The 12938-nt window shown below is 41.2% G+C and overlaps 1 protein-coding gene across 4 annotated transcripts in view; it reads left to right on the top strand.

The window, feature by feature from the left end:
* Positions 1–11630, top strand: part of FOXN3 (forkhead box N3) — a 257286-nt gene extending 245656 nt beyond the window's left edge. For all 4 annotated transcript variants that reach the window (XM_025041993.1, XM_025041992.1, XM_025041994.1 and 1 more), the window contains one exon: positions 9741–11630. In XM_025041993.1, coding sequence (XP_024897761.1) covers positions 9741–10290 — 550 coding nt within the window. In that variant the 3' untranslated portion in view covers positions 10291–11630. The remainder of the gene's footprint in view (positions 1–9740) is intronic.
* Positions 11631–12938: the final 1308 nt, after the last annotated feature.

Raw genomic sequence — 12938 nt, 5'->3', positions numbered from 1 at the left:
CTGTCATTATATGCTGCACGTAATTAAAAGATACTCATGAATCTACCACCCAACTGCAAAATGAAAACATCAGTGATAACCTTTGTCTCCCCTGAAAGGTAATAACAATCCCAAATTTTGTATATACTGCTTCTGTGCTTTTAAAAGTATTTTTGATATCCATAAGTAATATACTATTTAGTTTTACCTGATTTTGAGTGTTGTGTAACTGGAACACTACATTTCTTTTCTAACTTGCTTTTACTCATTATTAAGTTTGTTTTGCTACATATAGTTATAATTGAGTCATTTTCACAGCTGCGTAGCATTCCCTTCCGTGACAAAATATATTTGAATCAATTCTAGTTCTTTGCTATTACAAACAATGCTGCTATAGAAATTCTTGTACATGTCTCTAGTTTTCATTTAAGATGCACATCTAGGTGTGGAATTGTTTGTTGCTTGGTAGAATATTTACATACTCAACTTTGCAAGGTGATACCAAATTGTTTTCTAAAGTGTTTGTACACTCCTACCAGCAGAGTATGATGGTTCCCATCCTGTACATCTTCACAGACATTTGGAACCATCATTCTTTGTAATTTCAGCCAATCTAATGAATATGTAATGATATCTCGTGCTTTAATTTCCATTTCCCCTGTTTTCATATATTTAATCGTCTGTTTGAATATGTTCTTCAGTGGATTACCCGTTCAGCACTTTGCTCAGTTTTCCATTGCTCAGTTTTGTCTTTGTAGGAGTTCTTTGTATGTTCTGAATAGTAATCCTTTATTGGCTGTATGTGTTGCAAATAACTTTTTTAAGTTTATTGATCGTCATTTTACTCTCTGAAGTAAGCTCTTAATTTTCATGCTTATTAATCATTTTTAATGAAATCTGGTGTCTTAAAATCCCGACTCTAAGATCATATTGTCTTCTATAGTCTTTACTAAAAGATTTTTAAAGTTTTTCCTTTTACATTTAAGTCTGTAATCCATCTGGAGTTAATTATGTATATATTGATTTTTTTTTCCAGCAACCTTGATAAATAAACTGCCCTAGTAATTCTAATAATTTATCTTCTCTAAATAATGGTGGATTTTTTTTCTAATTCTTATATCTTTTATTTTCCCTGTCTTGTTCAGGATCTCTGAGTAAAAGTAATGATTGTAGACATTTATGTTGTTTCTTACTTTAAAGGGGGCTGAGTTATTGATTCACAATTGATAGAATGTTCGTTGTAGGGTAAGGAAATATCATAACAAAAAAAATTCTTCTGTTCTTAATCCTGCTGTGATATTTTATCATGAATGGTTGTTGAATTTCATTTAAAAAATGTTTACATCATTTAAAATAACTATAAACTTTTTCTTTCATTGTTTTACTGTGGTGAATAACTATAAATTTCTCATTTTTGAATAAAACCAGCATTCTGAGAATACTTGCTTGTGATACATTATATTTTTTTATATATTGCTAGAGTTGGTAACCTCATATTTTATACATGAAATTTGCATTTTTGTCCATGCCCCATTTTCTCCAGTGCTATCTTTATCTGGTTTTAGTGTCGAAATTATTCTCATAAAATTAGTTGAGATTCTTCAAAATAGATTGTGTAAGATCGAAGTTACTTTGCTTAATGTTTGATGAAACTTGCTTGCAAAACTGTCTGCGGCTGATGTTTTCTTTGTGGGTTGATTTTTAACTATCAATTTTTTAAAATAATTTTAAATTTCTTTTTAAATTCATTTTGGCAACTAGAAATTTTTCCATTTTACCTGAGTTTTTAATTACATTGGCATCAAAATGTTATCTGTCATCTTTTCAAAAGATTTTTATAGAAATGTCCCTTTCTTATTCCTTATTTCACTGTATCATCTCTTTTTGTTTAATCTTTCCATAGTTTTTTCCCAAAGAATCAATTTTTGTGTTTTTTTTAACCACCTCTATTTTGTATCTGTTCTCTATTTCATTGATTTTTGCCATTTTCTTTATAATTTCCTTCCTGTCTTTGGATTTATTTTTTTTCTTTGGATTGGACATTTTAAATCTTTTTCTATAAAAGTTTGAGATTATAATTTACTTAAAACTACTGCTTAGTTGTATCTTGTTAGGTTTTAATACCTTTTATTTTTATTATAATTATTAGCAACTGAAAGTACTTTCTGATTTCCATTTTGACATCTTTGACCCATAGGTATTTTTAGAAGTGTGTTTTTAAATTTTCAAACCTATGGGGGAGAGGGTTGTTTCTTATTTTTGTTTTTAGTTACCTTTTCAACATTGATTACCAGCTACAACGCATTGTGATAGAGAACTGTTCTGTAAGATACTGCTCTGAAACTTGGGGAGACTCGCTATGTGGTATAGTGTATGTCAGTTTTTATAAATATTCTATGTGCTTCAAATAATGTGCTTTCTACATTATTAGCACATGTTCCAGATCAAATCTTTTACATACTAATTCACGTGCATGTGTGAGTGTGTGTGAGTGTGTGAGTGTGAGTGTGAATGTGTGTGTGTGTGTGTGTGTGTGTGTGTGTGTGTGTAAGAGAGAGAGGGAAGGAGAGAGAGAGAATGAAAGAGAGGTTTGTGGAAGGGGAGAGAGGGCTAATCGATAGAATATGGAGAATGATGTATTAAAATCTCTCATTACAATGTGGATGTGACCGTTTCTCCTTGTAACTTTCAATTTGTAGTATTTATATTTTGACACTATCTTATTAGAGGTATTCATATTTAGAACTATTTTATCTTCCTGGTGAATTGAACCATTATGAATGTTTAATGACTCTATCTGTAGTAATGATTTTTGCCTTAAAAACCGACGTTATCTGGTTTTAATATAGCTGCACCAGCATGGCATGACACAACGGTTTTCCATTCTTTTAATTTTAACTTTTCTTTGTCCTTATGTTTTAGGTTTGTCTCTTATAAACAGCCTATGGTTTTTGTTTTGTTTTTGTTTTTGTTTTTTTGGACATGTGTTAATGAGCTTTACCTTTTAACAAAGATTTTTAGCCCTTTTTTTTTTTTTGACATATTCGGATTTATTTCTACCATCTTATTTTGCATTTCTCTTTGTCCTACTTTTTCCAGGTTCTTTTTCCTTTCTAGGATTATTTTAAATTGATTGTGATTCTCCCATTCTGCATTCCTGTTTTGTTTTGTTGTGTTTTTTTCCTTTCTGATGGTTTGTAAGTTACATATTTTGTTTCTCTTCTTTCAGTGTTGATCCTGGAACTTTTAACATGAATATTTTATGATGTTTAAAGTTAATCAATATCTTTAACGTCCTGATCAATACAAAGCCCTTGGAATGCTTTAACTTGTATTCTCTGCCGCCCAGATTATACACTGCATTTGCCTAGTACCTTGGTTCTGTTTCCGTTTCTTTTTTTTTTAAGTCAACTTATTATGTTGTTGTTGTTGTCAAGTCAATACATGATGACATTTTCTTTGCTTATCATTTTTTCTCGCCCCTTGGACCTTCTTTTTTGGATGATTCTTCTTTTTCCTGCGATATAGTCCTAAGAAGTTCCTCTACTGAATATCAGCTTTTAGTTAAACACCCTGTCTTTTTTTGTCTGAAAATATATTTATTTCGCCCTTATCTTTGGAAGATAGGATATACCTTCTAGATTGACAGCTGTTTTTTTTTCTCTCTCACTTTGAGAATATCGTTCTGCTTTTATCTACTCTATTTGCTTCATCTTAATTGGTGCTCCTCATTAGATATTATGGTTTCTTTCTGCGACTTTTCCATCCTCTCTGCCTTTTTATTTTTAATGTTCTATAGTTTGACTGTGATGTGTCTAGACATGGATTTCTTTTCATTTATTCTCCGTGGGATTGGTTGGCTTTCTGAATCTGAAGATTGGTACCTTTCATCAGAACTAGAAAATCCTCAGCGATTTTTTATTTGAGTATCAGATCTTCTCCATTATTCCTCTTCACTCTGGAACTCCAGTTAGATTTATATTTTCTTACTGTATTTTATATTGCCCAATCTTTCTTCCATATTTTCATCCCTTTGTCTTTCTCTGCTGCATTTTATGTATCTCCAGATCCATCTTCTAATTCACTAATTATTTTTCACTGTTTTTTTTCTGTCGACTCCATTAAGTTCTTTAATTTGAAAGACTGTGTTTTTCACCTCTAGAAAATTCTATTTGGTACTTTCCAAAATCTGTCTTTTTAGTTCTGATATGTTCTTCCTAATAATGTTTCAGTTTGTTATTTTATTCCCTTTCACATACTTTACATACCCTGTCTAGTTATTTCAACATTTGCAAACTTTGCAGTTCAGAGTCGATAGTTTCTTTTTTCTGTTGTCTCTTTTTTATAGTGGCTTGTTTCTTTCGCTTTAATGAGTGTTCGATTATGAACCTATGTTCCTTAAAATCCCATCTGTGGGAATTCTTTGTGGCCTGGGTGTAAAGTTTGGTTCTTCCAGAAAGGGTTTGTATTTTCTTCTAGCAAGCACTATTGGGCACTTTAAACTAAATTTAGCGTACCGTCTTTGGTCCAGACCGAATTCTGGCCTCATACCCACAAGACTTCAGGCTTGCGGTTAAATATTCCCAGGAGACACTTTTCTTGTCTCCAGTTCCATCTGGAGCTGAGGCTGAGGCTGACTTTATCCACGTTGTGTGCCAGTGAGAGCAGTTAACTTTTCCCTAGGACCCCATTGTCAGTGTCATCATTCAAGTGTCCTAGCTTTTTTTTTTTATATGGTATTTTTACATGTATATGTTCCTAGCGGCCTGTTTGCCGGCATGTTTGGTGAGTTTATGTTATGAGCTTCTCCTCAGATATTTGTTGAACTTAATCCATGAGAATCCCAATGACCTAAATTCAGGTTGCTTTCATCAAGAGAGGATTTGCTTTTAAAACTTCTCCTGGGAGCCTGGGGACCACTTTAACTCCCTTCAAGGGGCCACAGTAACTGTAGAGCTGCCAAAATCCCGTCTTCCCGCCATTTCCTCCCCCTCACCATTGAAGTGTGGGCTCTTGTCCCAGTGCTGGGGTAAGCATTGGCTCCACAGAAACCCTGGACTTCTTGGTCGTATGCTGCTCACATTTCAGAGTATGTCCCTTGACTTTTTAATTTTTCATTTGTGTGTGTGAAGTTCTTTTGGTACACGTGTGTCTCTGTGGGTCTCTAAGATTCTCTTTATTCTAGTGAACCCAGCAATGACTTTAAAAGATGTCGCTGTACTTTATTTGCGATCTTTTGTACGACAGTCGGAAGAATGCCTTCCAGATGTCTCTTCTGCCACCCTGCTGGTCATCTCTTCCCTTCCATGTCTCTCCTTCTGTGGTTGGTTTTGGACCAAAAGTGCTGCACTCACTCCAGCTCTAGGACCCCGTCTACAGTCCCCGTAATTCCACCTGCCTCTTTCCTGTGTGGCAAAAGATCAGAGTTCTCAAGTAAATCCTAGGAAGGACAGTGTCCCCTTAAATGATAGCCTCTAGGTTTAAAGCCGTTGGTTCCAGAGAGAACCCTAGTACACAGGTGAAAGATGGAGGTGACACATGCTGACTATACCATAGTGGAACAAATGAAGAACTGGTAGAGAAGACAGCAATTTGGCCACGTCTAATCAGGAGCTGTACTTTAACTTAGCCACAAGCGTCGCTCATTCTCAGCCTGAGCTCATGTGATTTCTCACTTTTTATGTTCCCATCTATTTGACGAGAGAATGAATACCAGGTTTCATTTGAGATTAATAAAACATGGTTTTGTTGAGGCCTAGTAAAGTCAGGTGGCTTTAATTTATGCTAACCTGATAACTGAGTATCGTTACATATAAATTCAGCTTAAACTGAAAAATCGCAGGCATTTCAGATATATCATGTGTTCGTTTTAAAGAAGGATATTTGAGGAGGTGGTTAGAAATTTACCTTCTAACATGTTCAGGATGACTGGTTTCCGCTTTTAAGCATTTGGCCCCCTGTATTGACAGCCCTGCAGTGGGAGGTTTTTGACACCAAGTCGGTGCAACTGGCTTGCAGCCATCTGAACGACATTGCATCGTTATTAGTCATTGAAGGAGCTTCTTCCTGCTGTTTTTTCTGCTGAGTTTGTGTGTAATTTACAGATTATGAGCCCATAACAGGGAAAGGTAATTTTTATCAAATGAGAAAGAGATATGTTTATATTCTAATTTAAACTCCCTAAAGTTACATCTATGTACCTGTTTTCATCCGGAAATACTGTCAATGGGCGTCTAGGTTTCCTGTCTTCATCACAGTAAACTTCCTTCCCCAGGAAACACAGAGTAGCATTTCCAATTCCTGCTTGGATGGTTTCTGAGAACTAACTGGGCCACCTTGGACAAATCCCAAGGCTCCCTGAGCTTCTGTTTATCATAAACATTTGGGCTGGACCAGCCTCCCAAGGTGTAGGTCGTGGAATGGCCATTGGCGTGCAGTGTGCGGTGCCTCCAGGCGGTGTCAGAGACCCTGCATTGCGCAGCATTGATTCGTGGTCTGTGGGGGTGATTTTCCTTTCTGGTCTTTAATGCCTGTGATCTGTCCAAGAAGAACATCTCCGTTTGGTTCTAGGGCATCTTTACCTCACTAATGCTTGCTTATCACCTCTAAGTAAGAGAAGTTCTGAGGCCTGGAACTTTGCCTTTTGTAATAGTGTGAAGCCAAGATCCTGAGTCATAGCTTTCATCCTAGTGTGTTTCTCCCACGGCCCACCCCAGACTTTTTATTTAAAAAATTTTAAACCTGTGGAAAGAGGAAAGAACAGCACAATAAACACCACGTGCCTTTCACCTAGATTCACTAAAAATTAACTTTCTGCAACACTTGCCTTATTTCTTACTCTTTTGCTCTCATGATTCTCTCCCTCCCCATATATATCCAGGGAAGTATCATATTCTGCTTAACTGTGGTAGTAAAGTGAGTCACAAGCCCCGTGTTATGAAAAAATAAGGATTCAGAACTGAATTGATTTTTCTAAAAGTCCAGCATAGCCCAGTTTACTCATCCAAGTGGAGCTGGGTTCACTCTGAAACTGCTTTAGGCTAGTTCAGTAGACTCAACTACTGAAGTAATTTTGGGATTTTACTATAGTTACCTAAAACAACAATGATCAAGAGAACTGTTATACAAGACTTTGATTTTCATTTGCTTTAATTAATTAATTGTGCAGCTACCTGTACAATTAATTACATTAACCAGGTTTTCTGTTGGGTAACACCTCACAGGCATCTTTTCCTAGCCACTTTTACGTACCCAGAACAGAGCCAAGAAACAGGAAGTCTGTAGAAAGTAGATATCACAGATGCCATTGGCCAAAGTTCAGGGGCCGTGTTTACAGGCAAGCAAGCCTATGAAGAATTTCTTTCTTAGGGTCTCTTTACTCTTGCTTAATGCTGCATTCCCATAAGTTTCCTGGACCAGAATAGAAAGGAAACAAGAAACTCAGAGTAAGTATGTGGCAGCAGTGAGCAGTCTGGACAGCAGCAGATAGACCAAGCCAGAATTCTTACACACCACCGCGAACCATCCTGTGCGCTTGGAACTGTTCGCTGCCTTGCGAGGTGGAGAGGAGCCTGCTAAAGGTCACTAACAAACACTGCTAGGATGTGAACAAAAGCCTGTCTGACAAGCCTGGCTCTTTCTATAAGGACTGCCGGGAGGTGGCACGGAGCTGGGGTCCTCTGGGAGCTTGCAAGGACTTCTTTGTGTAAATGCACACATTGTAATTGTTGGTCTCGAGGCGTCTAGCACAGGTTGAATCTTGATACTGACCCTCATGCATTTTGCTGGTGCACATCACTGTGCTGGTGCATGTCCCCACCAGCTTGAATTTAGCAGAGCACTGTAGGCCCAGGACGGCCAGAAGGAGGGAGACCCCTTGGCCTCACTCCCTGCCACTCCATAGACATCAGAGACTCTCCTCCCCCTTTCGCTTGCTGTCTGCGCTGAACCTTGAGCTTCATGGGGACAGCCGGAGGGGAAGCGGAAGGGCTCACGACTATATCTCATTAGTGGGCTTGTGACCCTTCCACTGGGGCCATAGCCTTGGTGAGTATCTGGTAAAGTGTGTTGGTAGAGATCCACAGTTTATCTTCCCAGACTCCCTGCTCTCTGCCATGTAATTCCATGTGCTCCTACACTTGGTCAGTATATCTATTGTGTTCGCTCTGCACCTGGCACAGTGGTGGCTACTGGGGATACATCAGTGACTGTAATGGGGGGCACAGACCTTGAACGAGTCCTCACGGGCTTCATCTCGGGTGGGAACTGCTCCCTGTGGAGGGAACATAGGAGTACTCGTGTTCCCCAGATCACCCAGAAATGTGTCATCAGGTGGATGAGCTTCCAGAAAATGGCCAGGATGATACCAGAGAATATCTCCCCTCTTCCCTGCCCCAAACCTTCAGCCCTCACAGCAGAAGCCATGGCTTCCTCAGACCTTTTCCTTCCACTCTCCTCTGCCCCATCCAGCTGTAAGTTACCCTTCCCTCCTGCTGGCATGCGTCTCCCCGATCACAGCTCCTTCTGCACGCCCTCTGTGTGCCAGGCACCCCCCTAATCGGAGCGGCCATCCAGGCAGATCAGCGCCCACTCCAAGGGGTGTGTGGTCTGACCAGGAATCAGCAGCCCAGTCCTCACTCTTAGGCCGGGCCCTGGTCCAGACACCTGCAGGCATTCAACTCACATCCTGACCCGACAACCCCGTAACGTGGGCAGAATTACTTTTCCCACTTTGCTAATAAGGAAATACAAAGGGGTCAGTTCATTGCTCAGTCATAAAGAGACAAAATATTCAGAGGTGTGATGAATGCTGTCCGTCCCTCATGAGATTGTATAGGTTATAGGGAAACCGGAAAGGAGTGAGAATTGGTTTGATGATGTAGCTAAGAGCTCAAGCTTGAGGGTCAGACTGTGGTTCCAGCCCCAGCTCTGCTACTTCTATTAGCTGTGTGGCTTCAAGTCAATCACTAAACTTTTTCCTAGACCCTTCTTCTGTCATCTATAAAATAAGGATGCTAACACTCTAGAGTTAAACCGTCATCTCCGCAGACTTTGCATGGCGCCTGGCAGGTGGTTAAGTTTAGTAAGCAGCAGCTCACTGCTCTGATCTAACCAGGACTTGCTTCTCTGCCTGTAAGCATCTTTGTGACAGTGTCCGTATCTGATTCCGCCTCAGATCCCTCCCCCAGGACCCTCCCTAAGGCCATGCCTTTCTATTAGGCGTTCAGCGAATATTTGTAGAACGAATGAATGAGGAGGGGAATGCGCGAGTGAGTAGCTGTCACCACGTGGCAGGTATGTCTTTTTTCTCGACACCAGATTTAGTCTTCTGACAGAAGGCTCCTAATGTAGCAGCTTTAGAAGGGAGCAGGCTTTTTCCTCCGAAGGACCCAGCCAGCATTGCCTGGCGGTGGCTGCTCCCGGCGTTGGCGGGTATGCGAAACCCAGCACAGCTTGATTTTTACGGTTTTAACGTAAGAGACTGTGTTTCCACTGCTGTCACTTCAGAAGTGTTGTTTTGACATCTCAGCTGCACAAACTGAGTGAAAATGCCAGTGATGGGAGATAAGCAGGGAAGATGGAGGTGTCAGGATTGAGGACCTAGTCTTCAAAGCAGAGCCACCTGCTGCCCCCGCGGTTGGCAAAATTGCTAGATCGCATGTCAGCGGGTCTGGTGTATAAGCAAAGGAGGGCTGCTGGGCGTCTCCTCAGAGGGGGTTTAAGCCATATCCTCTCTTTGTCTCCCATCCCTCCCCACTCAGGAATGGCCTCACGGGCTGCCGGATGCGGACTGAGAGCGAGCCATCGTGTGGCTCCCCGGTGGTCAGCGGAGACCCCAAGGAAGATCACAACTACAGCAGTGCCAAGTCCTCCAATGCCAGGAGCACCTCGCCTGCCAGCGACTCGGTCTCCTCCTCCTCGGCCGACGACCACTATGAGTTTGCCACCAAGGGGAGCCGCGAGGGCAGCGAGGGCAGCGAGGGCAGCTTCCAGAGCCACGAGAGCCACAGCGAAACGGAGGAGGACGACAGGAAGCACAGCCCGAAGGAGGCCAAGGACGCTCTGGGGGACAGCGGCTACGCGGCCCAGCACAAGAAGCGCCAGCACTTCACCAAGGCAAGGAAGGTCCCCAGCGACACGCTGCCCCTCAAAAAGAGACGCACGGAAAAGCCCCCTGAGAGCGATGACGAGGAGATGAAGGAGGCGGCGGGGTCCCTCCTGCACTTGGCGGGCATTCGGTCCTGTTTGAATAACATCACCAATCGGACGGCAAAGGGGCAGAAAGAGCAAAAGGAAACCACAAAAAATTGAAAACAAGTCACTGATTTGTTTTGAACTTACGGCCATTTGGTTTCAGCATGTCAGGAGATTTCTAATGATTTGTGGCAATATCAGCAATTTATTTTTCTTTTTTTATTTCTTTTTTTTTCCTTTGGTTTGGTTTTCTTTCTTTTCTTTCCTTTTCTTTTTTTTTTTTTTTAATTTGTCCCTCTCCTTTGTTTCAGACCCTTTAAAGAATTTTATTTTTAAAGGAGATTGAAGCCATAGAACTCATATTGACACTCAGCTGTTTTACAAAAGCTTTTCATTATCTGAAGACAAAACCGAAAAAGCCAAAATGACCATTGCTTCCTCCAGCCTGTCATGACACGTGGCTGAATCCACAGGGATGTCGCGGATAACGCCACGGGGAGACCCATACTCATCACCTAGAAGGCACGTGTGCAAAGTGACCATCGATCAGGCCCGACCCTTAGGTTTAAAAGGCCAGGGTGTCCCCTCAGTTGGGTTCGCTGAGTGAATATGCATAAGGCAGTTGGGGAAAAGGAAGAGCCATCCATTCCCCCAGGAGCAGCCCCAGGCTTACGGTGCCAGGCAGCACATTGTGCCAGGAAAAGCCCTGGCCTTGCCACGCCGGGTGGTGGGGGCGGGGGCGGGAGGAGCGGTCATTGGTCCTCTGTGCTGCTTAATCGTTAAGCCTAACATCTTACGAGGCGAACACGGGACTGCGCATGCACACCGGGTGTCAAGGACTAATGAGAAGAAACGGGGTCAGTTTTTAGTGATGTCCCTAATCACTGGATTCTGTTCCGTATTAAATTGAGAGAACGTTCCACAGGCCCTGAGCCTGAAGGCTGGCCCTGCACATGAGAGAGAAAGAGAGAGAGAGAGAGAAAACGTGCAGAAAACAGGCAAGCTACGTCTTCTTCACTGCCCGAGTGAAATTCAAGTCCAAGAAATTACGATAGCTGTTAAGGAAGGAAGTAATGGTACATATCTTTTTCTGTCTGTCAAAACTATTTGATCTAAGTGAAAACAAACTAACAAAAAGCTACAGAACCTGCCATTAGTATTGTGGTGTAGTTTCAAAAGATGAAAGGCACATTGATGGACAAAAATAAGTAAAACATGGCAAAAACAAGAAAACTCCTATACGGTCCTCATAATGGAGTTTGCAAATAATGTCAGTCAGGATTCATCTTTGCAAAATTCAGTGATTTCCACATTCAGCCAGTGTAGCCAGCAGAAATTTCTGATCCACAATGCATGGATTCCTTCGGAAAAAAGAAAAAAAAAAATCACAAAAACACAAACTTTTTTTTATTCAAAAAATAACAAAGTTCTTGTAAGGTAAATAATGTATTTAGCATGAAGCATGAATTATTTTCATATAAATAGAGAAAATAGAGAAAAGGCTATGCCTCTAATTTTTAAGCCTTTAGGCTTAGAGGTTCTTTTGGTTTTCTTTTTTCTTTCTTTTTTTTTTTTTTTTCCTTTAATTTGTTTTGTTTTGTTTTCCCAATTATTTTGTTTTGGTTTTTTGAAGCAGGTGTTTAAGGTTTAACCTTCTTCAGGGACAAATTCTGACTGTTGGGGAACTTACTCTGCAATATAAAAATACCTTCATGTTCTGGTAGGGCCTGGATGGTGGCGCTCTGTACTGCCTTTGCCTGCACTTCAGCCCCGCCCCCTCTGATTCTCTGTTGAAAAGTGTGTCCTTTCTCTCTGTCTGTACATGTTTATCATGACGCAATAATTTGAGGGCAAACTTAGTAGTGAGTGTGTATGATAGAATCAAGAGAATTATGGGACGCTGACTTGAGAAAACCATTACCGAGATTTAGTTCCAGGAAAAAGGCAGTGAATAATTATGCAAATTCGTCAGGAGAAGGGGAAACACACTAATGGGCCTTATTGGATGAGGGTGTGAGTTAAGGTACACGTGAAGGAGGAAGTGACACAGGTGGTGGAAGGACCAGCCCCACCGCTTTCCTGTGAGGCCATCTCTCGGTGGGAAGGAGGGGCCAGCCATCTCTACCACCTCAGCATACGAACCAACCTGGAATTAAGCCCACCTAGATTGTGAGAGCTGAATTTAGACAAGGTGATGTCACACAGACCAGAAACTCCTGTTAGTTACCTTTGCCTGAAAGAAATTATTTGGGGAGGTCAAAAGAGAAATCTAAAAGAATATGATCTCCCACTCAAATGGAGGGAAATTTTAAAACACAAAAACACCCACTACGGTTGCTCAGGATATAATGGTGTGAGGGAAGGGGAGGGAGCTGCGGTGATCTTGTTTTTTAAAAACGGGACAGTGTGCTCCAACGTGGAGCCAGCCCGTCTACCAGCACCAGGCACTGTCAGAACCTCAATCAGCCCGGACAGTGGAAATTAACTGGTGCGTGCCCTGTGCTTATCTTCCTCTGGGTTGCTGATGAGCTAACCTGAAAAATATCTGCACCTGTACAACAGGTTGACTTCATTACCTGAACCTAAACTCTTCCACTGTTTTTGTTCAAGGTGTAGATGAGAATAAGGATGAATTTTTAAAGTACTCTGTTCTCTGCATCTCACCAAACATCTGACACCCCAAAAGCCATCCACCACTGTGGAACCTGAGCGACACACTTTGATTTGTGTTGTCACCTGACCAAGCCCAGGAGACACCCCCCCCT

The sequence above is a fragment of the Pteropus alecto genome, unplaced genomic scaffold (genome assembly GCF_000325575.1).
Source record: "Pteropus alecto unplaced genomic scaffold, ASM32557v1 scaffold8, whole genome shotgun sequence".
NCBI lineage: Eukaryota > Metazoa > Chordata > Mammalia > Chiroptera > Pteropodidae > Pteropus > Pteropus alecto.
Note: the sequence above shows the minus strand (reverse complement) of the source record. Positions and strands in the feature narration are given on the sequence as shown.